The 26,592-nt window shown below is 41.3% G+C and overlaps 1 protein-coding gene across 2 annotated transcripts in view; it reads right to left on the reverse strand.

Annotated features, from left to right (window-relative positions):
* Positions 1-26,592, reverse strand: part of LOC148642057 (uncharacterized) — a 133,456-nt gene that overhangs the window by 32,668 nt on the left and 74,196 nt on the right. The window contains exons 1-4 of one of the 2 annotated variants that reach the window (XM_088617557.1): positions 21,793-22,333; positions 8,655-8,777; positions 4,244-4,369; positions 540-662 (exon numbers count right to left, since the gene is read on the reverse strand). In XM_088617557.1, coding sequence (XP_088473683.1) covers positions 540-662; positions 4,244-4,369; positions 8,655-8,777; positions 21,793-21,952 — 532 coding nt within the window. In that variant the 5' untranslated portion in view covers positions 21,953-22,333. Of the gene's footprint in view, positions 1-539; positions 663-4,243; positions 4,370-8,654; positions 8,778-21,792; positions 22,334-26,592 lie in introns of those variants that run through there. The other variant, XM_088617556.1, reaches the window with a different exon arrangement.

Here is a 26,592-nt window from a genome sequence, read left to right on the forward strand (position 1 = left end):
TGCATGGTTATTGACCAAACTCCCAGGATAGCACATTAATGGATGCAATGCAGAAACATATTCTGAAGGATAGTTTGGAAGGCCAGATCACCAAGCTTGCTGCCCCTTTCCTACAGCTCATGTGCCCCCAAAGAAAGGAAACACATGGCTTCACAGGCCAGACTCTCCTGCATTCATTCCAGCTTAACTATATGCACTAATTTCAGCGCTTTCCCAAGCTGTGGGGGAAAAAAAAGCAACAGAGCTATTTTTGAAACTGTGCTTTACATTTTCAAGTCCAGATAAATTCCTGCCCAACTGGAAATCATATTTTCTTTCTGTTGCATAAACACTGGAGCAAAAAAAAAACATGTAAGATGTGTCTGAACCAAGGTTATTAACTAATGAAGTGTATAACATGTAAATGGATTGAATGCTTACTCCATTTAGGAAGTGGCAATGACATGACTACATAATTGTAGATGCACACGACTGCAGCAGATGGAGTGTACCACACTATACCTCCCCAGCTTCCTGTTTCCCTTTGCTTGAGTTCGTACCTTCACAGTTCCTGTTGTCCCGCGCCAGCCTGTAGCCAGCATGGCAGTCACAACGGGCCACTCCTCCATGATTGTGGCACTTGTGCACACAGCCGCCATTCCTGTCAGCACAGGGGCTCCTCACTGCAACACACAGAGGGCGCCAGGCTTTAGAGACCTCCCTGCCCGCTCCTGCTCTGCAGAGCCTGCAGTGGTGCGAGCATCAAGCTTGCCCTGCCGACCCTGCAAATTCAGACGCCCCCCAGTACGGTATCACACTACTGCGTGCCAAAACCAAGGACATCCTGGTCGACTGAAGCCTTTTCAGAACTGTGGAAACCCCGCTTGTGTTTCTATAGCATTTCCCATCCCATATCTCAAAGCTCTGAACATATAAAGGTAACCCACTTCTTTCTGCCTTTCGGTGGCAGCATCCCCCACTACACAGTGGAGCAATTGCATCACCAATCAGATTTGGATGAATAGGTTACTGATAGGTTACAATCTGGACAGTGGAATCGAGCCAGGACACACAGAAAATCATCATGATGATAAAACAACAAAAAAAGAAAACCAGAAAAGAATCTACTTCTTTTCCAGCATTACACCAGAAAAGAAAGTACAGTATAGCCATGCCGATTCTCATTCCTCTCACTTCCCACATTCTTGTGGGAAGGGAGGTGAACTGGTCAGAATGAAACTGAAATTGACAGAAGGGCGGCTGCTTTTCTGCATGTCATAAACTACCGTAATCACTTCCAGGACTGAGCCTAAGAACAAAGGTATAAGAAGCCAGACTTTGCTGGACTCCAGGTTACTTAAGATTATGACTGTTTGACAAACCATGACTGAACCTACAATTTATAGAGAAGCCAAACCCTGAAGGCTTGGAACAGTGTGAAGGTTGTTGACTGGAATGTGTCAAGGTCCACCTAAGATTCAGAACGTCTAATGCCTCTCAAACCCCCATAAAATAAATTCTTCTGCAAGGAGCAGCTTTCAGATGGATAGAAGGGAGTTTTGCATCTGAATCATACTTCAGACATCTCTGTATTTGTTTTTTACAGCCACGAGCTCCCATGGAGTGACGTGTTGCCCAAACAATTGTAAACTATTATGAGCTCTTGAAAGGCTATTATCCAAACACAAACCTAATTTTTCAAATCTAATCAACAACATCATGTAGGAAGTGAGGGACGAAATCAGATCCTCTAGAAGGTTTAATTGTAATAAATTCCCACAATTTGTCAAGAGTTCACAGACAGAATCAATCAGGAGGAGAGCTAAAGGTCACATTGACTACCAGCAGAGCTCCTGTCTCCACTTCTAAAACAAGATCCTGTCCTCAGCTGAGTTGATTCTGTTGGCATTGTTTCCCATAAGTCTTGATCAGATCCAAACCTGAGGGCCTTCTGCCAGATGCTCTCTGTGACTGTGATCGGTCCAAGCGAGTGGAAGAGATGACTGCGGTACTCAGGGGGCTGATGACACCACGAAATGAAACCTGTCTCCTGGCATTTCCCCAGAATGACTGAATTCAAAGGCATGTTTATACTGTAAACTCACTGGAGCTGATGGGCTGCCCAGTTCTGTGAGTTTTCTACAACATGCATCCTTGGGCACATTATTTGAAGCAACAGCACATGGACAGAATTTAAACATGGACTGGCAATGATGAAGAAAGTGGTGTGAGTAGGGGTTGGCTGAAGTATCACCTCATGAGGTCCTACCAGTTCCATAACTGCATTAATGGGGGTAGTAAAGAACAAAGAAAAGGCCTGTGCCCTTCAGACGCTGGGGTACAGACGCCCCCAACCCTCCAGCTTCTCAGCTTCCAACGTCGTGCAAACAGTAGGTGCACCTGATGATGGTTTAGAATGCTAGAGAAAAAGGAAATACTAAAGGAGCGGAACTTGTTTATGGCTCTCAATCAAACATTTCTGAAATTAAAAATCATAAAATCATTAATACAACAGTGAAACTGCTTCATCCTGCACGGCCGGTTCATTGTCTGGCAACGAGCACAAAATAAAATCAGTAATAATTCTGCAGCTGTCCATTCCGCTCTATTTAAAGTGAAGTTTCTTGGCGAAGGCTTCATGTTAACTTGTGGTGGTGCCAGTAGACCATAATCAGGCATGAGCAATTTTGCGGAAAAAAAGCAGAACTAAAGAGCATTTACATCAATCTTAAAGGTGTATCGGTGCCATTTCTTCTCATTCACAACAGAGGAACTGGAAGTGTGTAATATCTCATTTGCATTTATTGAAATCTCTTTCGTGTGTTCCAGTTGTACCTGTTTCTAAAGCACTGCAGAATTGTGCTGCTGACAGACAACATGACTAGGAGTTTCAGTACATGCTGAATGGCTAGAAAGCTTCTTTTCATTGTGGTCAATTTTTTCAATAGTATCATTGTACTTATACCTCATATTTACATTGTTACTGTATGTCACAAGTTCACACAAAGTGTCTTATGTATTAATAATATTAATGGCACTAACATTGCCCTGCTAAGAAATGCATAATTTCCAATATTTTGATTTGTTATATATTATATTATACATAACTCATACATTTCTTATACAGGTCAAAGTAAGGATTTTTTTTCTGCTGGAGAAAAAGCAATAACTCCTTGGCCTACAATGTTGTACTTTTAATGTTTATAATGACAAAACCAGCAATGTCATTTTATGAAGGCTCAACCGTATACCTACAGAGTGATTGCTGTGATCAGGAAGCAGGTATCATAATGAGTTCATGAAAACACAGCCCAATTGCCAACAGGCACCGGGCTCAGCAAGCCAGGCCAAACAGAGAAGGCAAAGTTCTTCTACAGTATTTGGCAAAACTGTCAGCACTCAGGCACTTCTGTCTGGTTCAGCAGAATTGCAATATGTTTTTCCATCTGATTCTCTCTGCCAAATAGACTTGATTTATCTGACACTGTGGTGTGTATTTGTGCAATTATGTTTCATCTCGAGGCTACAGTCTCCAAAGTAGCCAAGATCTTCCTTCATAACTTTTTGCTGAACTATTAGATTGATCACAGAGTTGCTCGATCATGAAGACTGATCACAAAGCAAAGCCTTATGCCTCTATAAAAAGTGTTTTCCTGATATGTTTCCAAAACATTCAAAGGCTGCATCGGGAAAAGCATAGAAATATTGTATTGAGCAAAGTGAACAGAGGCAAAAACTATTTTAGGTCAAACAATGAGCTTCAACTTATATTATTTTCTTACTAAACATGTACAAGGGGAAATTGCCTCTTGTGTATTAAGGAGCAATTTCTTGACCCTCTTCTCAATCCCTAATCCTTTCCTCAGCGGCTGACACTGTCAGCGCCCTGACATCGTTTCTGATACTTCGGTCTGGATAAAACTGAAGAATGCAAGTAAAACACCCCTGGAACTGTCCAGGGCTCCAGGCGCACACACACGGAGCATGCAAACCTCAAAGCTGGACTGCTTTTAAGACGCCTAAGGGGTAGGTAAAAATGAAATTCATATTAAAGAAGCACATCCTGTTATTAGCTACAGCCCAGATGCATTGTCATCTACTTGTACCAAAATATATCCTACAGGAAACAGGCTTCTCATTTGGTAATTTATGTAGTTAACATAATGGTTGCTCAGTGTACTGCTTAGCCCTGAGATGTGATTCAATTTAGGTTAGTTTTTTTCATCCTGAAAAAAGACCCCTCATTGGCTTGGGTTCTACTCACATTTGCAGTGTTTGCCATCCTCTGTCAGCTGGTAGTTGTGCCTACATTGGCACTGATAGTGTGCCAGGGACAGCTGAACACAATCCTGTTCACAGCCACCGTTACCAATGGCACAGGAGTTGACAGCTGAGAGAGAGACGGGAGAAGAGAGGTGGGAGTGAGTGGGCTTCTCTGAAAGCAAGAGCAGTTATACAAATGATCATTTTCTGGTCAGTTTAAGCAACAAACAAAAAAAAGAGACTGTACACTTTTAAGAGAAACACATGCATTAACAACAACAACAACAACTTAAAACCTCCAGCCAGCTATGTGATATCATTTAAAAAGAAGTGAATCTGTTTGTAGTCAAATATGCATGATAAGGGAAAACAAAGAAGTGCCTAATAACTTGTACAAAGCACTATGGATAAATGGGATCAAAATGTTCACTACATATCAATTACATATGCAGAGCTGTTTTGTTTCAGTGTGCTTTCCACTGAAGTCACTGCACTCATTGCATCTACTATTGTACAATCTATAATAGTTCCAGACAGGCTAAAGCACTGTTTTAGCTCCTTCATGGGATTGTTCCAAGACAATAGAGCCTCTAAGGTGCAAGAAACTTAGAAATTAGACAAGCCCCAGTTTAACTCGAACACAGTTTTCAACAGAGGAGCAGAAGCAGCCCATTCTGTGAGGGTGAAGTGTCAGTTCTTAATTTAACTTCTAAAGAAAATTCTCAAACAAAAAATAATAATGTGTCTTCTCTCCATCAAATGCTTGGAATTTTGGTGATCGGTGACCCCGTTGGTTCTCAGTGTATTCATAGTGTATTCATAGAGATTAACATCTTAGAACTGGGACCAAAGCAAATCATGAAAAATACCCCTACAAACTGCTTTGCTCTGTGTCATTAAAAAACCATCTGATGACTCACATAAACGATCAGGCAGCAGGAGAGCCTTCAGTGTGGATGATGGCTAGAGAGACCTGTGTGTGAAAGGTAGACTCTGCCAAGGTCATTCTTTTGACATCACCCTTCTGTTATTGCTACAAACATCTCACCATTCCTTTCTGGTTTGAAATATTGCACCTCAGTATTAACCTCTTCAGTGAGTGAACAGGAGAGTCTGAATTTATGGCATCAGACCTGTACTAATTCAACAGAAAACAGCAGGGACGCTAAATCCAGCTTTCCACCCCAGGTGGCGCATGTCTAGATGGCTTTCCAGAAATCCTCATTACGGCCTCATGAACACTAAAACCAGGGGAATGCTCAGAATTCTCTTTTTCGTTAGCATCAGGATGCCCTGCTTGTGCAGTGCTGTTTTGCAACTGCTTTTTGATTCTTAAAAGCTATTGAATGGTGCAGGTTTGAAAAGCGCACCCTGAAAACAGCTGTTGAATTTAATTCACTGGATGGGATCAAACCACGGGTATATCTGAATATTATTCTGAGTCAGGGTATGGTGATCAGTGGTACCCCAAACCCTATGACTATGGCTGTGTTTTGCTCTTATTGCTGTTTGAAAAGAGAGTGGTACATCATTCCATTCACCCTGGTCTAATTGCAGGAAACACAACATGGTTTCTTGTCTAAGCTGAGAGCAGCGTGCTGGGTCACCACAGAGGCCAACCTCAATGGCACACTGCCTACAGTATGTTCTTACTGTAGAGGCACACTGTCTGATGCCTTTTTTTTAGTTGAAAATCAGCTATTAGAATGCCCATTTCATGGACTACATCTCTCTAATTCGGGGGGTGGGGGGTGGTTTGCAGTCATTCCACCCTGCCTTGTTTTCATATTGCTTCTTTCAGAAAACATGGCTGTGTTTTCTTATTAACTACAAATGGCTGACAGAAAATTGAAATATCAGAAATACTTGAGAGAGTATGAAAAAGTTGGTCAGACCAAATTTTGACTATGGATGCTGTTGATACTGAAAATACTGTAGATTTTGAATAATTTCTTCTCATGTAACAGCCTAGGATTTACTGTAGTTATATCTGTATGTTCATTCTTTAATGAAGGCTACTGTTTAAGCATATTTAAACTTTTATATTAACAGTAAATCTCAAAAGTCAAGCATCAAATTGAGAAAATCTCAACTTCAGACTGTAGGGTGACTTTGTCAGGGGTTGAATATTTGGCTCAGAGCAGACAGTAGAAAAACATGCTATCAGCATTCCACGATTAGAAACACATTATTAAATCCATATTTCAAGGCTGCGAACTGAAATCTCTTTTCTTTTTCCAAACAGAAACGCTTCAGGGGTCCAAAGATATGAACTTCCTGTCACCTTCAAGAGCTAGCATTCCTATCAGTGAGATTCTGTCAGATCACACTGGGACTCAGGGGACAGAAAGTGCCGAGCATGTCTGGGGGCAGAAGATTCTACCTGAGAGGAGTGGTGCCGATCCTGTTGTCATCAGATTTGAGAAAAGATGTAAACGACCTTGGCTCTTCCGATTTGTGCCTGAGATAAATATTTTAAACTCACCGGCCAAAATACTACAGAAAAATAGTTCTCTCGGTGGCAGACAATTTGAGGTTGGTTTGAGGAGCATGAATACCCGAAAAACTGGATCTCAATACAACTGAAAACCACTGCAACCTGTGGAATGTGCAATTTAATCTCACACTCCACTACTCTCATGACAGCAGTATGAATGGGAAATAAACTTCATGTGTTCATGCTTACAGAAGCTCAGTATGCTATTTGTAAAAAGTTCATAATATTTTGGAAGGTGAGGGTAAAACAACTTTATTACGTAACTGACAAAGTTTCCAAAGATTTAAATCATGTATTAAGATGAACTAAACTTTCAATACCATATTGCAGAAGAGTCGGGGTGGGTAATGACATGGAGTACCTACCTGTATGTGGAAAATGCTATTTAGAAGCATATCATAAATTGGAAAAAAAAAACAAAAACCTCCAAATGCAATCTGACATTTAGAAGTCTTTTGCACCCCCTTCCTACTGGACTGCACCTACCTCTTTAGTTTAAATAACTTCTGTTTCTGTTATAGAAATGGCTCAATATGTCCCTGAGGCCAGCTCGAACTAATAAAAAATAAACTAAACTGGCCCAGCAAAACCTCTATAAATACTGCATGGCAGAAATTCACTATGAGGATGCTAATGACATTAGCCTTCTCCAGAACAGCAGGGAGCATGCTGTCCACACCCACTGGCAAGCACAGAGACATTAGCCGGATTTCTCTCTGAAGACTGGCCTCAGCACTGAGCTGGCACTAGATTTGCAGTTGGCATGCACTGCCTTTCAACAGGCACTAACAGCAACAGAAGAGCTCAGGAACTGTCCTGGGAGTTTTGCTGTAATCTGCTCTAAGTGAAATTCCCAGAGCTATCAGAGGAAATACTTACGCCTCTTTCTGCTCTAACCTTACTGAGCGTCTATGCCCAATTGCACATTCTAATTCACAGGTAGAGCACATACATATGGCACTTAAAAAAAGAGTCCTCACTTGTAAATGAGGCTGAACTATAATTCAAGCACCTACAGAAGCAGTGGGCGGAGCAGTGGCTCTGTGGGCGGAGCAGTGGCTCTGTGGCTAAGGATGCGCGCCTGTGACTGGAAGATTGCAGAGGAATCCTACTCCGTTGGGCCCCTGAGCAAGGCCCTTAACCCTAACTGCTCCAGGGGCGCCGTACAATGGCAGACCCTGCGCTCTGACCCCAAGCTTCTCTCTCCCTGTCTGTGCGTCTGTGTCTCCATGGAGAAAAGCTGGGGTATGCGAAAAGACGACTTCCTAATGCAAGAAATTGTATAGGGCTAATAAAGAAACATTATTATTATTATTATTATTATTATTATTATTATTATTATTATTATTATTAGAAACAGACCTCCTTTGTGTGGAGCTGATTTTTTCTGGTACAGTATGTTGTAACAGGGCCAGTTGTAACAAGCCTAGCAGTTCCAGCTGACCTGCCACTAGAGCCCATTCGCCCACCTGTTACATGTAAATACAGTAGGTTAACAGGTCCAGTTGATTAATAAGCTAATCGCCGAAAAGAGTCATATTTTTTGCATGGGTTTCAGTTCAGACTAAGTTTGGAACACTGTAACAACCCATTCATGGGTAGAGTTGGTAGTGGATTGTGTGAAAGAGGCGATCGTGTCAGATATTCTGAAGATTTTTGGGTTAAATAAATCCTCCTCACACAGCATCTCAGTTTTCCGTTGTGGTTTGGCCACGCGCTCAGAGGTAGGCCTGTCACAGTATATATTATTCAGCTCTCAAAAAGTGACGTCAACACCCCCTGCTCTGCCCCCGGCCTGTCCTGAAAATCCCAAACGAATCTGAACAGACCGACTGGGCAGTGCGACAGGCCGGCACCCTCGGAGACTAGTCACCCCGGGGGCCAGTGCCCGTGACTGCAGGGCGTGGTCTCTCACCGATGCAGGTCCGGCCGTCTGTGTGCAAGCGCGAGCCCGGGTTGCACTCGCAGTAGTAGGAGCCCCGTGTGTTCACACACCGGTGCTGGCAGCCTCCATTGTGAACCTGGCACTCATCAACGTCTGCAGAACGACACAGGGGAGGGGCACAGGAAGCACAAGGGGAGAAAGACATTAGTCAAACTGCTGCTGATACTGTTTTACAACAGGCTACCCGGCAATGTTTTTGAAGCTGATACCCTAATTTCTTCCACGAAATGGCTGAATATGTTTCCTGGACTAATTAGTTACTAACTACCAGACTAGTTGGGCCAAATGGCTTCCTCTCGTTTGTAACTGTTCTTATGTTTTTTACTATAAGAAACAACATTTTTCACCTGGCAGAGGCCTGAGCTGCAGCAATCATCTGAACTGCGAGGCGCAGAGAGCAGAAATCGAAAAGTCCCAGTGAAGGTGGTTGTCTCATTCGCACACAGATCGAGACGATAAAATTGGCCCCTACCGCCTCTCATAAGAGGCATTTAAATGAGGACTTGTAATGCTTTTGTAGGATGGATGGATGCCAGATCGCTGATGCAGACTCAGTATTTATAAGCATCCGTTCCCCTGTGGATTTGTATATAAGTAAACAAACAATCAGGCTGTTTCTATTCTGGGAGCAACAGCACAACATTAAAATTATGAAAAGTCAACAGAGAAGATGGCGAGACCAGTCAAAATAAACAGGATAAATCACTGGGACATGGGTCATAACAGAAGTTGCCTACTGGACATAGTCTGACGGAGGCTGTTTTGAGATCTTTCCTTTCCAAAATGGGAAGAAAAATGGTATCTATGAAATATGCATGTCTTATAAAGGGATTTGCTGAATCACATTCACTTGGAATCGACTCTGCATCACAGGGTCCGGGGTGAGCTAATCAGCTATTTCCTTTTCATAACAGCCCCTGAGTGACCTCATACAGGACCTGCTCCCTTCTCAACACACAGAGCCGCCGTTAAAACACTAACATCAGCTTCACGGCCGCAAGGAGATACAAATGTGCTCGGTGGTGGAAAGACAAGTGCAGCATCTCCCAGGACAATTTTTAGGCCCCCGTGGAGAAGGGAATTGAGTCTGAACCGTATAACTGCTGCCAAGGTGCACAGTCAGCATAAAGCCCTCTCAATATCCCCATTGTGTGTTGTCCAATGTAAATAAGTCTCGGTGCTGTCGGTTTTTCCTCACACACTCTAAGGAAACTTTTGGTTTAGTTAGGGAATGCTCAGCATCATAATATTAAACCCATAAGGGTTGATGCTCATAAAATCCAAATCCTGACAAAACAAAAGGTGAAAAAAACAATATTTCCATCTATTATTATGACTTAGCACTATAGTGAATTACAGTGAAAGCACACCAAACTGCAACAACTTTGGTAATAGGAGGTTATTATTATTTTGATGATGATGATGATGATGGTCTTTTGGTACAAGTAAAAAAAAAATGAATCGAGCAACAGCTAAGTGCAGATTTGCATTGCAGCCCAGAAGCACCCTTGTCGCTCATTGTTCAAGAGCTGTTCATCTGCAGGTTGTGAAGCACGCTCGGACAGACCTGTCATGGGATGTGCACACAATTAAAATCCCACATTACTCATGTCACATATTGAGTAAAGGACCAACCCTTCCGATCCAGGCAAACTGCTTATCTAGGTCATTTACTGAGCACACTTTCCCTCACAACGGTCGGAATTCTTGAGCTAAGGCATCCTATTTACAGTATTTGTAAAGATAACCTGCTAAATAGCTCTTTTGCCGCATCTGTCAAAGGGTGTCTGACAGAATACACCCTGCCACTTTCGCATTTCTCACCTCAAAACCTGAGTACATAAGTCATCACCTTCTTGTGCTGCCAATCCCATGTCGCCTAACCCCAGGACTGAAGGAATTCGGTGTTGCTTGAGTTATTGTAAGTCTTCCACACGTACAAATGGAAACCGCGATGAACCACCGCCATCCAACCATCACCCAGTTTATTAGGTCAGAACTGTCTTAAGTGAATCAAAAACTGCCAAGAGGTCTCACTGGGAAATGGTGTTATCAGGCATAAAGAATGCGAGGCATTTCTTTCTTCCTAGCGTAGCTTTGAACTAAGTCATCTCGGCCTCTGCTCAGGGACCTGTCTGTCATTGACATACTCAAAGCCTGAGCATTCTGCACATTCTGAAAGCAAGCGGCCTGAGAGCAGAGGTACAGTATATGAGATTGAGCCCAGGCTGATAAAGATAGGAGTTAAAGCCTGCTGCTAGGCTCTGTCATCTTCTAAGCTGCTGGGCTAGTGGCTGAGACAGCAACATTACTGCTCCACAGTTTGACTTAAATGGATACTTTAAAGTGTAGAGCTTTCACTGTAGATGTTCCTAACGGAGATATTTCAAAACTGCAGAACTACAAAGATTTATTTAAAAGATTCCTATTTTAGAGATCTGATTTTACTTTTTTTTTAAATTAAAACAGTAAAACACTTTGTACTAATGGTTCCTTGGGATTCTTTATTACAGTGAGATAAGCTACAGTATATGCAGTGGTTCTAATTTTTACAGTGCTGGGGTAGGACTGGGATTTCAAATGTTTATGGGGCGTTCTGTAGGGTCTGAAGAGTTCTTTAGATTTCAAATATGAAACAGGCTTTCATTTGTAACACAGAGAGATAGAGTAAAAGGATCCATGCTATGAACTCTTAATTTATATTTTGTTGTTTTTAAAAATAAAATGTTTTCCTAACTGAAAAGAAGGAAAACTTGTTACTGGAGTCCAACATCTTAATGGTTTTAATCCTCATACTGGCATTAGCAGCTCTACAGAGACGTCTATGGAACCAGTACAAAGAGAAAACAAAGAACAGGATGGAATCCTTATGAAAGGTCAATAAATGTACAAAGAGTAGAAAACTGAAAAAATGAAAAATATTGTGCTGTGAGTAAAAATGAGGCATTTACAGTATTAACGGAGAGAACCTATTCATACTTTTTACACCTGGGTTACAATCACCCACTGAAGTCACTCATGAAAGCAGCTTTGAATTAAACATGCAGCTCTTCTCTCACTCTAGTAAGAGGCATTAATCTTTTATGAGGACACAAGAATCTCCTGTTTACTTTTTCATAGTCTATGGCTCCAGATGTACTCTAGAAAGTTTTTTATGGCATGCAAATGTCATACAGGTTTTAAAACCTTTGTTGCTCTTCAGTGCAGTCTTAGACAGAAAAGAGTGGGACACCTGTGTGTTGGAGAATGAAGGAGAGGCGTGCTACGCAGAGAATGTGCGTCACCATCTGCACATCGACTGGCGAGAGTGCAACAACAGCTGACAACAGAATCCATTTCAAATGGTCCGACTGCTGAACAAAGGAAGAAGCTGTTCACAAATAGAGGATTAAAGATCAGTTTCCATATTGCTGAGCCCCAGAAGAATTCAACTATGTGCGTCTATAACAGTGCTACTAGTGAGATACCTATCAGTTATCTGGTCATTAGCCAAGGGCATAATGATTATGGTCTTATAGCTGTTAGCCATCAATTACTGAAGATAAGATTTCAAAAGGACATTGCTTTGTGCTGACCTTACATGCTGGGAGACCTGTGATAATGCGAGTGATAATTCCCAAAGGTACACTGTAAAGGATGGCTCTTGACCAATCTGTGAGCCCATACAATTAATTGTCTCACTGAAAGGTCTGTAAATATTAATCACCATCCTCATCATGGCTCATGTTCCTGGTCTTTACCCTACTAAGCCAGTACGGAATATCTCACAGGCACATTAAATTGTCTTATGAGGGATTATGGTGAAATAAGTTTTTGTTCAAGCTCAGTAGTGAAGGATATTCGTTCTAAGGACCTTATTTTCAAAATGTAGATCTGCTATAATCCTTGCTTGGCTGCTGATAGCTGATGCGATCAGGGCACAGAGTTGTACCAATATAAGTATAAAGGTGAACTTAACTGTAAATAACCTAAGAAAAGAGACAGCTGAACCAGATTTTTCCCCCAGGGTAAAGAGACATTTACAGTAAATAAAAGCATTTACTGTATAATACAAATCCTGTGCAAATGCTTTTCTAGATTGACTGCTCTGAGAAAAGAAGATACAGATGAATAGACTGAGTTCAGTGATCAGTTAAATTAAAAGTTTATTAGCTGTGTACTACCGTATATTGAGGCAATAAAATCATATCTGACATTTCCTACTTATTAGGGTATTTTTGGAGGCATTTAATTTTGTCTATGTTTCAGCTGCTTGATCCTTTATAGCACAACCCTTGCTCTTACAAATTGCTATTCATGATCTCATTATTATTGCTGGACTGACTGCCCTTCAACCATTTTCTTAAGTTGCGCATTAAATCAGATAACAAGACTTAATGGAGTCCAACTATTATTAAGCGGTAGCAGTGATTGCAGTAATTGTGGACATTTCAATTCAATGGTTTTTAACAGTTGTTTTGGGATTTCTGTTTACCACACAGTAATGTGCCATTAAAAAAAGTTTTTAAATTTTGAAATGTGCTTTCATTCGAGTGCAAATAGCAGCCTGGAAAACACATGTGGCACTGTGATCACTTTAGAAAAGCTGACCTAATCCAAATCCCTTAATTCCCCCAGATTGATGTCTCTTTTGCCCCCTGGAAGCAAGTAAGACTCAAACTACATTGTGCAACAGTTTGATCCATTTCAGATATTGTGCACTGCAGACTCCTGTTCAAATTGTGTTGATTAAGCAGAGTCCGATGTACAGTATTCATATAGTTATATATATATTTTACATTTATTTGAACATGTGTAAATTCATGTGTTATTCAAAATAATGTCTTATGCATTAACTGAATGCCTGGTTTTGTCTTACAATAAAAGCTTACATCTTCTAAAAGCGTAAACTGATCAGAACTGTTATTGCAATGGAGATCTTGCTTGGTCTGCGCAGAAATCAAACTGTACAAACATATTGTTGCTAACAGGAATGGTGTGTAGGTGAAAATGTGTAGTTTAACATCTGTTGAAAACATAATATAACGCACCCTTCTGCATTTCCCTTTGCATGCTTAAAATAGGACACAGGAAGCAGAATTCCTAATCAGAACTGGTCTTGGGGTCAAAAGCTGTTTGATAAAGGTTCCAGTTTCAGGCTCAGGCAGAACATCTCATTTTGCCACAAGACTTCTTTCACAGCAAGTACTGCTGACTTTACTATAAATTCAGCAATGTTACTTGGACAGGGATCTCTCTGTGTTTTAATGTTCTAATATTTGATTAAAATTTATGACTTAACTGTGATTCATATTACTGTATATTGAAATATACTCCTGGGTCTGGGTCTATAGTGGATCTTTGAGCACTGTGTGTTAGGAAACAACTCTGTCCTCTGCCCCACTTCTGAGTTTCTGACTCCTCAGTACACAGCAGTGTAACTGAGACAAGGGCAGATGGCGTGATCCTTTATGAATGGTAGTGAAGCATGCTGGGGTGACTGCTATCTTTGTACACCAGTGTTTCCCTTTACTTGGCACAGCCTTAATGGCTTTTGGCTCCTGCCCTGCCCAAGGGCTCTCATTCCAGAAGCTGGGTGCTGACAGCCACCACAGCTGGATAAAACGAGGTTTGGTGTGCAGGGCAGTGGACTGGGGCCCCCGCTCTCATTATCCATTGTTACGTGTTAACCTGGCTGTCAAAAGCAATTAACCCATCACACAGCAGAGTCTCAGGAATGCCTGCCTGCAACACCTATCACTGTATGTGTTGTAGAGTTGCACAGAGACAGAGCAAACAATTCAGGCCCTTGTAACTTTACTTTCAATACAATGTTTAACAAAGTTTTTATGCGTTGTGCTGTGTTGTTTATGAAGCCAAGTGTGGGAGGTCAATCACCTGTGAAGTGTGTGGTGCACTACACCCAGCTCTGAGGTCCCCCACCTGTCAGGCAGATGGCAGCTATTTTCATTCCTTGGATCAGTCTGTTCATGTTCTCATCGAGAACTGGGCTGAGGGAGGAATGTGAGGTAAGGCTGCCTTGTTTCAGATGTTTGGCTATGAATAAGCGCTTCTGCAAACCTGTGGACCCACAATTACCATGCTCAAGGACAGCTGGGCCAGCATGAGGTTCTGAGGAGCTCTGTTCTGAGGAAGAGAACAGTTATGGGGCCTGGCCTGAAAAGATTGTCTTGTTAACAGAGATCTCATGAATGTGCCCCAGGTACGTTCCCTTGTATCTGCAGAAAAAACACTCACCGTAAAAAGATCCCTCCCATTCCTCAAACTGTACCATGCTAAATGCAGGATATGAGTGAGCCATGTGTCCCATTTGAATTCAATGTCAGTAAGGCTTGTCAGTCACGACTGGCCAACAGTAGGAAATTTCTTCCTCTCACAGGCCAGGGAGGCAGCTTTGATATTGACAGCATCATCAGATGCCTTTGAGACAACACACAGACGTCACCGAGATTCAGCAGCTTGGACGATCCACACATTTCTAATCGGTTTCATTTTACAGAGCTGTCTTCACTCTCAAAAATACTTTGTAGTATGTTAAATGTTCATAATTAAATATTCAGATTTAAATGTCTGATACCAGGATTTGTAGCTTCATCTCACATGATTGTACTATATTATATATGGATTTCGATTCATGAAGAAATAGAATAGGGAAGAACTGGAACTTCATTGAGAATTTTACTGTCAACCTTAGGTGATTGACAAAGAATTGAAAAGTATTATTGGCAAACATATGTAAATTACAAATATAATACAAATAAACAAATCTTAAGTGACCAAGGATGCAGCTAACAGGTTAACATGTCAGTCACTTGTGTGGAACAATGGAGCAGAACAGTATATAATATTTTTTTTCGTTTCTAGCTGAAGCATTTGTATATAGAAAATATGTATTTTCATTCAATGAAGCCAAGGGCAAGATCAAATCCAGAACTGCTTTGACATTAAACAAACGCATTCCTGAAGTCAGATTGTCACGGAAGCCGGTGATGGAGAAGCCATAGAAAGGGCAGACGTTACATAGCTGAAAAGCATGAGCACATTTCAGCTGCTTCCTCGCTCTGCCCAGAATTAACAAGAGCAAACAAAAGTGCCAAAACACAGCTGATAACACCAGAATCCATAACATACTCAGAAATGTGATGGCTCTGCGGACATCTTGCAAAAAATAAAATTCTTGGGAACAGCACTAATCAGACACTGAAATTTTACAAAAACCATCCTGAGGTTGCCTCTCTCATTTGGAACAAAGCCTGTCTAACTGTACTCTGTACTGGTACATGTGTAGTATCGTTCAAAAAGGAGCAACAAATATACCATCTCTTAAAGAAATACTGGAACTTAACTCTTCTTCACCCACTCAGCACTGCTGTGGCCTTTAAGAAAACAGCCATTGTAACCTAGCACAGTAGTGATGTGTTTTGATATAGAGAAACTGTACCCTATCAAGCATTTAGGAGCAAAGGCTGATCCCGGGTGATGAGGCATCACTGTTTCATGACACAGGATAGTTAAGGCAAAGGACCAAATTTTATCCTTGATTAGGGATGAGGCATCTTTTGGGGTTATCTTGGATATTGTTGGCCTGTGAAACCCTGCGTCCTCCCTCCCCCACCCCCAAAAACACAGGCACGAGCAGTAATAAGAACCACCTGCCTGTGTTTAAGGAAATGCGGTCTGCATGGAATCTTAATTGTTGTTGACCCGAGTGCCAGGGGGCGAGGTTTCAATCAGTGCACAGAACTGTACACTGTAAAGAGAGCAGGAAGGTGAACTGTTTGTGTTCCCACAGCCAAGGAGTAAACAACTTTTATTCATTTCACATAGATGCATAAAATACATCGATTAAACCTCAGAACTGTCATGAAAAGGAGCTGGGAGTCTACAATCTCAATAGCAGCGGTGATTTTGATTCATCCATTTGGGGACAAGGCGAATAGTGCAAAACAAAAGCAATAATGAAGAGGAAAATGATGTATTTAGAACAGGGTTACGTACACAAATAGGCACAATCCCTTGTTGTGTGCTACAGTATATATTTGCATAAGACTTACAATGGTAATTAAAGGTAGATAGCAAAGATCTATGCAGTCACGAAAAGTTGGGTACAGCTCAAAAATGCTGCAATCGATTATAAAAAAAAGAAAAAAGTAAAGCCCGGTCAATGTACAAGAACAGGGAGTGCTAAACATCATTCAGTTAACAGCGATTAGGAAGAAATTGCAGTATAACATGTATGTTCTTGTTCATGTGCACACAATTGAAAACCCAGTCTACAAAGTTGGTGTCTCCAACATTCTTGCCGCCTTCTTCAGTCCTGACCTGTTTTCAACATGAACCTATACCATATCAAAAATTAATGGGGTACATTGGAAAGTAAAAGATTAAGATTGCATTTCACACTAATACATCTTAAATTTATTTTTAATTAGCACTAGTGAAAGTATCTGAGAAACAGCTGGAACTGAATTTCTATCTTTCTGCAACATGCACAACTCTTATGTTGAAAATTGCAGTAGAGAAAGGGCAGACAAGTCCCCTGTCCAACACTCTTTAGTTATACATTCTAAGGGTGCATGTTGGTATCATATTGCACTGCTTCTGTGACCACTGTTAAATTCACCGGAAAGGGGACTGCTTAATCCTAAATTAATTAGAAAGGTGGACTGTAGTTGGAGAAGTGGCCCAATTCAACACAAACGGAATAAACTAACCTCTAATTAAACACCTGTAATTAAACTGGCTCACTGCTATCATTTACTGTACATACAATTCACACTAGATAAAAAAACTGCCTGTATATAATTAAACTTCTAGCTAAATGTCTTTAGAAACACTGAATCATTTCCCAGAGACGGCATTCTGTATTATTACTGTAAAACACAGGGAAGCTGTGAAACACTGACTGCTCTATGATTCAGAGCTGATACTTGGAAAAACAAGTCTCTAATTTGCTTGTTCCCTTATTCCCAGTGGGACAATAGCATGCTTGAGGTTTAAAACCATCTTGTGCCTCATCAATCCAGCTCCTGCACATTCCTGGCTGGTGAGCTGGCACCACCACAGACAGAACTCCGCTATCAGCTGGACCACAGCACTGAGAACCTTGGGGAGCCCGTGCCAAGTATACAAGGAACGTGCTAGGCAGCTGTGAAGAGTGGCACACATCAGGAAAGCGGCGTATTTCAAGTAACTCCAATATGTATAAATTAGCACACCCAGAAGAATACTTTGGATAGAAAATATCTGCTGCACGTGTGAGCTGACAGCAGAAATCACTCATTCCTTAAACGAATCAATAATTCTTTGGACCATTAAATCCACCTAGCTCCTGGGCTGCCTGACACTATTCCCAAGAAGGCAACAAGACTTTGCTGTGTGTAGAAAACACTGTATATATCTGCATTCTGATGTCATTGATGGGACTACATCAAGTATTAGAAAAGGCCATAAAGAGTGATATAGGGAAAAGAAGATAGCTTCGTATTCCATAAGCCTTACACTTGAATTCATCAGCAATCTGGTCTGGTCTTGCTGTTTAATTTTTCACATGCACTGGACACAATGCAAAGCCTGGGCACTCATGCTCTATCACAGTTTTTATTTCTGAATGTAACCATTAAAACACATTGCACGCTCCCTTCTATCCCAGAAAAAAAACAGTTCTACGCACAGCCTCTTGTAGCTTGGCACATTAAAGACCACAAATGATAGTGGATGTTCAGCCAAAGCCACAAAACTGTGCACCACAATACCTCACTCACAAAGGCATGCAAGCTATGGGATTATTGTACTTTTAATTTTTTTTTCTCGCTTCACAGGACGAAAACAAGACGCTTGAATGTGGCGGTTTTATTGCTTATGCCAGAAAAAAGAAACACTTTTGTTTTCCAGCTCTTTCACATAGGTACCAAGAATGGTTGCACAGCAATGAACCATCTAGCCTTCTATGCATCTCAAGAAACAAAAGTCCAGTGTGCTCATTTAAATGCATTATTCTGTGCAGTTCATTGCCACTGGTGGCTTACTTGGATCTTAACTAGAAAGCACAACACCATAGTGGGTGAGTATTTGGGACATAGAAGATGAGCAATATCTTTACACAAAGGACAGGGGTTTCTACAAGTGGTGGATCCTCAGATCAGCAGGCTACTCACAACCATACAAGTACATTGGGTCAGATGGTTTCCTCTTGTCTGTAGCCATTTAATGTTTTTATTGAATCACTGTTCTATCATTCACCTGTGTTCTCACAGAGAGAGAAGAGCAGAGACCAGTAGCAGCCAGCTCCCTCACGGTTTCCGGCTGGGATGAATGTATTTTCTTTATTTCCGGTGCTTTGGCTGACATTGCTGCAGTGTGCTCTTCTCTGTTGACACTTTCCACTATTGTCAAGATTCCCTGACGAGTGTGAGCCTTTTGCCCCACACTGCCTCTCTGCCTCCGTGTCAGGATCTGGTTTTGTTTTCCATTTCACAGGGTCAGTGTTTGACAACGCTAATGAAATGTTTCCATTCAAGATGCATTTTTTTTTTCCCCATCACTTGCTTTCCAATGGATGTCCCACTGGCTCTGCTGCTGGCAGGATTTCTTCTTCATGAGAAAGAAAGTGTGTGTCACTGTCCCACAAGCTGTGGCCATTTGTAAGAATACCATAGCACAGTATAGAGGCGCACCTTTATAAGAATCTACTGTGAAGCAGCAAGGTACAAGCACAGTGGCTTTATGTTAAAGGACAGAATGGCACTGTAAAACATGATACAGACAAAGCAAAAAGCACAGTAAAGTAAACTCACTTCACAGACATGGTGAAACCAGAGGGACACTGCAACACAATTTCACCATGGCAAACACACATGAGAGCAAGACTGCAGAAGATCTGCACAGTGCCAACCAGAGTGAAACATGAACAGCATACAGTGTCATACAGTGATATAGTAATACAGTCTAATCTAATAAAAAAGTCGTGGGATGTTTCAAACACGCATTGCGCTGTACTCAAAAGCCCAATGACAAGGCAAAATGCCCTGAATAATGCAAAACTTCTCTTTATCTTGAGAAGCCTTTTCAAAAGGGAACTATAGAGAGGCAAAAAGCAATCTAAGCATGTCTGGTAGCAACACAACTGCTTCTCTGATAATGGTATGAACTTGATGCTATCAGAACCACAGAGCAGCTCAGAGTCTCAGAATTAATTTATACATGTTTACATAGATAACGACAGGAAAATATGGGTGGGGGAAAAGATCGCTTATCTTTGCCTAGAACCAAACCTTTCTGAATTGCTGCAGTTCGCGGAAGCATTGGTGTGTCAATGCAGAGCCGGGACCTTTCCCTTGACTTGCAAACAATACAGTAGGTGTGCGCCGAAGCATCGCCAGGTGACGCAGAAGGACACAGCTGCAATGTGTCTGTCAGACCACCGGGGTGACAACCCTGGGCACAGGCATGCGGCAGAGAGCCCAGCAGGCAAGATCAAGGCAATATACAGTACGACGCACGCAAGAAGCCCACAATAACTGCTGCAGGGAAGATGGGCTGCCATTCAGGAAGGTTTGGGACTGAAAGCTCAAAGCATTACTCAGAATTACAGCTCACTTTGGATGTCCTGACATGGGCAATGCAGGATCACTGGCATCTGTCAAGGTCATTTAATACTGCCTTGCACTGCCATTTGGCTGTGAGTCTCCATGAAACCCAGTGATCCAGATGAAATTCCATAGATCTGTCCAAATCCAGCAGCATAAAGACATCCCCAGTGGAGAAAGAAAATGTCAAGGATACTATATATAGAAAGAATCGTTTAGTTCTCCTTTAGTGTTTCTGTTCAAGCAGCTCCAAAGATAAATAAGGAAATAACACTGTAAAGGCACACTTTTCTAATGCTGACACCTCTATCTCTCTCCCCCCAGAGGTACAACATAAAAATCAAATTATTTCAGTAGCACGTTGTCTGCCACATAATTAGAAAAGGAGTACTGTACAGTGACTGCAGGTATGATTACTGTAAATACTGTAGGTCTGCAGAAGGATCAAGACTGTACAGATATCTGATTCATTATACCCTAAGTGACAAAAATATTTGCTGAACTGTCCTTAATTTCAATTATTTCACTTCTAACCCCTAAGCAAAGTTCATCATTGCAAGTGGCAGCAAAGATGTTCAAGTGAATTAAGATAAAAGTGAGTGGCAGTTGGACATCATTTCTGTTCCTCCTGATGGAAAGGACAGTACATAATGATTTAATGTGTGTTAAATTATTTTTGATACAGTTGAAGGGGCAAGTAATTGAGTCTCACACAGTTACCTCTGTAGTAGACACAGCTTGTCAGGAAACTCTTTGGTCAGGACACAACTTGCCAATACTTGCAGAAGTATAATTCTGAATTCCCATTAGTACACTGTATTTTCATCACCTTTTCTTTGACACAGAATTCAATCAAAGGGTAAGTGAACGAGGATGTGTTTAGATACTTTAAGGATTGTCAAGGTTAGGTATACAGTAAATTACATGAGGTTTGAGAAGTTAAACCTTGGAGTTTAAATCTGTAGTAGAAAAACTACCGTAAGAAGACTGTAGTAGAAACAAAAAAAAACATAATATTCTATAACCAGAGGTCTGGAGACAGACAACAAAAAGGATACACTGTAGAGGTCTGGCAATATTTCTTACCATTCCACTCAAAATTTAATTTCACAAAGGTCATTATAATCATTATGATGTGATAGCATTATTTTTTTTTTTACCTCTGCCCGATTAAAACTATCAAATACCTTGACCTGACTTCATATTAACACTGCAGAATGACCCTGAACAATTGTTTTCAAGTGAACAATTATTGTAAATAAGAACATTTTAGGTAATATCATTAACCACTGTTGTCATTTGTCAATAGTGTTCAAAGCAAAGAATGCAGTTCTATTTTTGCCCTCTAGTGTCCTGTACACATCTTCACTCCAATATGAGCACAGAGATCTGCAGGACAGTCTCTGGTTATTCTGGCAAGTCAGACACATGCTTTTGTCATTGTACTGATCTGCACTCACATGACAGAGACCCAATGGCCAAGAAACATCTCACCACAGAAAAGGACAGGCTTCACTCACCTGGACCCAGATAACCCCCACTGTATCCACTGTGCTGAAAATAGCAGGTATAGCAGTTCTTTCGATGGTACCGATAATGAGTGTTTCCTGAGGCACAGCTCATGCTCAGCAGGCCCCCGAAAGACCAGATTAAGAACAGAAAGTGCCCCAGCAAAGCCATCGCCAAATGATGCTCAGCTGCTTCAGAAAAATAACTGTTCTCAAAAATGCATAAAAAGAGAGATTGGATAAAAGCGCAGTACTGCTTGAAAACAACAACGCGTAAAAAAAAAAAGTTTTGTCAGTTACATCTCACAAAACAGAAAAGGTGAAAATAATACGGTTTTCTTGCGGCCAAATTGTCCTTCAGTTCATGCAGAGTTTGCTTTGGCTGGTTCACAGCATCTGGAGACAAGAAGAGGTACTCAGAGTACTCAGAGTCGCTCTCTCTCTCACTCAGCTGTGAGCTGACAGACATATGAGTCCGATTTTTCCCTCTCTCTCTCTGCCTTTCTCCGCAGGGCTCCAAAACCTCCTCCTCCATCTCTTCGCCTCCAGTGTCCAGTGTCTTTTATTCCCTCTCCCCTCCCTCTGTCCTCCACTCCTCCCTGCAGGTAGGGCCAAGCCCAAGGAACAAAACAAAGCAGCAGCTGAAATGTTTCCAGTCAACTGAGTCACGGGAATGACAACACATTCCTTATTCGCAGGAAGAAAAGAAGAACGCCAAACAAGTCCGAAATAAAAAGACTGAAGCCCAGCTATTTGAAATGCAATGACACAGTTCTCAAGGTAATTGTCTATAACTGGCAAAGTAACCTTTATGATAGCCCTCTTTATAAAAAAAAAAAATATTTAGGAGAAATGTCAGTTGCTTCCACTTTCTTTCTTATTACAGTGTGAGACATATTATGGAATCTTTGGTAAATTTTTCCAAACTTGAAACAAGCTTTAAACACTTAAAAACAAATATCGTATCTGACTTTCACAAATGAAGAGGACCACAGGGATGTTTAAACTGGGTGATAAATCAAATCTCCACATCCCAGGCTTTAAAGTAATGCATTCCTTGTTTCTGACCAATGCATATAAAAATGGTTTACAAGTCTGCCTCAGAAGAACACGTGTTGCGAACACACAAGTTCCCTGCTTGGATACAAAGGGTGATGCTTGTTGTCTCTAGCAAGAGAGCTCACACACTGAGTCCAAAATGAACTGTGAATTCCTGGGCCACTCTATTGTCACTCACTGCCCGAGCCTACACACACAGGAGACCTGTGTTCCAAGCCTGTTGGGGTCTGGGCAAATATACCAACTATATATGGTTTTAAACTCCAAAAAGTCTGCTCTTTGTTGTCTTTGGTCATTGTTTTCTACTGTATTCCAAAAGACAATGCTCTGAAAATTTAAATTCTACATACTGTACAAGTAGGACTGCTTTTTTTCTTTATTGCAACTTTTGGTTTTAGCATTTATGTCAGAGCTAATCAAGTCTACCTTGAGGGTAACAGTCCAGCAGGGTTTGCATGTCTCAGGAAGAGGACAAAATTAGCTAAATTAAGGCTTAACTGAACCCAATTAACCCTCCCAGAACAGGACTGTAGTTGCTGATGATTTAAGGAGATTTGCAAAACCTACTGGAATGTCATCTTCAAGAACTGAATTTGTGGAGCCCTGACTTATTATGTTATACAAGCACAATGAGGTATGGCCAGGGCACCAAAATATTGTTACACTAAATATTAAACTGTTCCCAAGGTGGAGTTCAGGAAACCACTAGCCTGATTTCAAAGCAAAACAGTCTGTATTTATTACCTAAGATACAGCAGTGAAGTACCAAATGGGGTTTTAAATGGGTTTTTAGAACGGGGTAAAAAGCAATGACATGAGCTGGATAGGAGAACAGCAAGGACAGACAGTAAAACTGCTATCTTACCGTGGCAACCTCACTGTGGTGCTGGCAAAACAACACAAACTATAATACAGCACCGATCATATTAAAAAACAATTCCCTTGCAATTGCTGAAAGCACCTCATAAAGCAAAAACAGGCTGAGATCAGATCCTACCAAACACAAATAACAAATCACTGTCTTCAGCTAGCATTGCCCAGGTGCTTGTACTGAGGGGTCCTGCTTCAGTCTGAGATGAGCACGAAACACAAAGCCAGCTTGCTGGACACAAACATAGCTGAACGAAAAGGATGAGGGGAAACAGCCAGTCCAGGTGAAAACAGTCTTTGTCTTTGCAACCCAAATCAGTCTTTCCTTGTCCTTCCTCTCACAATGACAGGGACAGGGACAATTATGCTGCTGGGGTAATGAAGAGGGGCAGGGTGCTAACCTGACAGCAACATCAAAAGCACAGCTTGTTAGGCCTGGCTCCTGAAGGGCATGGCAAACCACACAGGACCAGACTCATGGCAGAGAGCAAGGAAAGACTGCGTCCCTGAAGGCAAACATAGGAGAACATCACTCCTCCAGTCCAGGGGAAGTAAAAATGACTGTACTCCAATGCCTGCAATCTCAAAGTCTGAGGTGCTCAAGCTACAGGGTGGATTTCCATTTGACAGTGACAGTTTTTGTCACTGTCAAATAAACTACTGTACAAGATTTTCTTAAAAACAGTTGGCAAGCAGCTTGCAATTTCAAGCAAAGACACATGTGTTCTATCTGTTTTGCTCATTCACTAGGAGATGGAATAGGAATAAATTAGGAATATGTTTGGAATTATCAAGAGTTCTTTACTACAACTACTAGTATTATACTATTTACCCATCTACTGTATCTTTAATAACTTTAATATCTTTAATAATAAAGGCATAGTCCAATACAGGGTCACAGTGATCTTTACAATATTTTTTTTCACCAGTTGAGTTTTGTTTTTTAACATGGTTGTTGTTGCTGCTGCTGTTCCCTGTTTATGTTTTTGGTGCTTCCTTAACGTCTTTGTATGGGAGCAGAGATGCAAATAAGCATCTCATTGATCGCATTGATCGGTGCATATGACAAATGAACCGAACTGAAGTAAAATGTAAAACAAACCTCAACTAGAGACCCTCAACTTTTGCTTTGCATTTAGGCATTGATTTAATGAAAGAGCCTTGCACTGGCAGTTTCACCAGATTACAGTTTGCATGTTTTTCTTATGTGTCCGATGGAGCATGGGTGATGATTCTATTGATCAAAAGGCCTGTCAATGACTCTTCCTAATGTGATCCTATTCAGATCTCTGCCTCTGACATTGCCCATGTCTGCTGAACCCCATGTTCCTTCACAGGGTCTGGAGACTCTCCCAGCAACCAAGGCCACAGTGTGGGTTGAGGTTTTGGAGTGGAGCCCCAAGTCAATGGTGTTCCTGACGCCCTCATTTCCCTGTAAAACCTCAGCACAGTTAGTCTATATTGTACTGGCACTGGAGGTTCAATCAGTCCTGATTTAGGTGCTAACTAAAATGTACTAGATAGAAAAAAAATGAACTGACATTTGTTTGAATATACTGTATGCACTAGCCAATCTAAATGTTTAGCTCAAAGCAAGAGAAATAAGGCAAATTAAAAAAAAAAAACAGAACATTAACCAATTTGGTTATGCAAAGTGCACTAGTGTAACAGCTCTGTTGCTGATTTACTGTAACTAGAACATCATGACATCATTACTATTGCATGCAAGAGTACATAGCGTATCGGACTGCTTTTGCACGATCCAATTCAAGCTTTGCTCCAAGGAAAAGAAGAAAAACAATTGCATGCTGCACAGTCAGGCAAGGCCAACGGAATTTGAAACGACTGCATTAATTGACAGATGGCATCAAACTAAGGCAATCCTCATTAAAGTTACTCCAAGAGAAAGTGGTGCTCAGGCTGCATTGCTCTGCCTGCCCTCCAACTCCTGTTCAATCCCAGGTGTTTCTTCATGAAGCTCGGCAAGGTGAGCAGCCATTAAGATCCCACTAGAAGCGCCCTTCCTGCTTTGACAGTTTGTAAGGCACATCCTGATGCCAGATTGAAGGCCATCAATCTCCTCTGGCTTCTTTTAAGTTACAGATCTGCTGACACAAACTAGCGTATCTGAGCTGGAGAGAAAGGAGGGGAAGGTGAAGGGGGGATGTTGTGAGCTGGCAATGACTCAGGTATTCTCACTTTTGACTTTCAGGCTGTGGAACAAGCCAGGCCATCAGGCACCCTTATGACAAGAACTACAAGAAACCTGTGCTGGTAATAAGACTTGCAGTTCCTGTTTCCATCCGTCTCATAGAAGACAGAAGTCAATGGTTCAAATGGATCAAGTCTTTATTTGAATGCAGCCGAGGTAACTTCATGAGCTGCACCACTGTAACACATGTAACTAAGGACCTGAAAATGTGTTCTCCTTCACAAGGTTTGTTCAACCTGATTTCAAGCCATTTTGGAAAAACAACATTTTGTTCAACGCCTTCAGGCATTGATTTGGAAACATTCTGAAAAGTTTCAGATTCTCTAAAAGCTCTAAAGATCTAAAGTTACAGAACATTTAGTGAGCAACAAATTCTAAAGTTATTTCAAATTAAAACTATTTTTCATTCTAAAAGGACAAACAAAAAACACATACTCATTAGAATCTGGACTGAAAGACGACTCTGTGAATTATGAAATGTTTTTATACACAATCACATTTGTAGTCAGAGCCATTCGTTACTGTATGTTTAGCAGAGTCCTCAGTTCAGTTAGCTGGTTTACTCTGTGGTTTCTCCAGACAGCTGTCAGGTGTGCCCATGCAATCACCAACACCAAATTTACTGCTTCAAAAACTGCCAACGCCTGGCATTGTGTTCTGTTACCAACTCT

Source organism: Lepisosteus platostomus, chromosome 23 (genome assembly GCF_059453375.1).
Source record: "Lepisosteus platostomus isolate fLepPlt1 chromosome 23, fLepPlt1.hap1, whole genome shotgun sequence".
NCBI classification, from domain to species: Eukaryota; Metazoa; Chordata; class Actinopteri; order Semionotiformes; family Lepisosteidae; genus Lepisosteus; species Lepisosteus platostomus.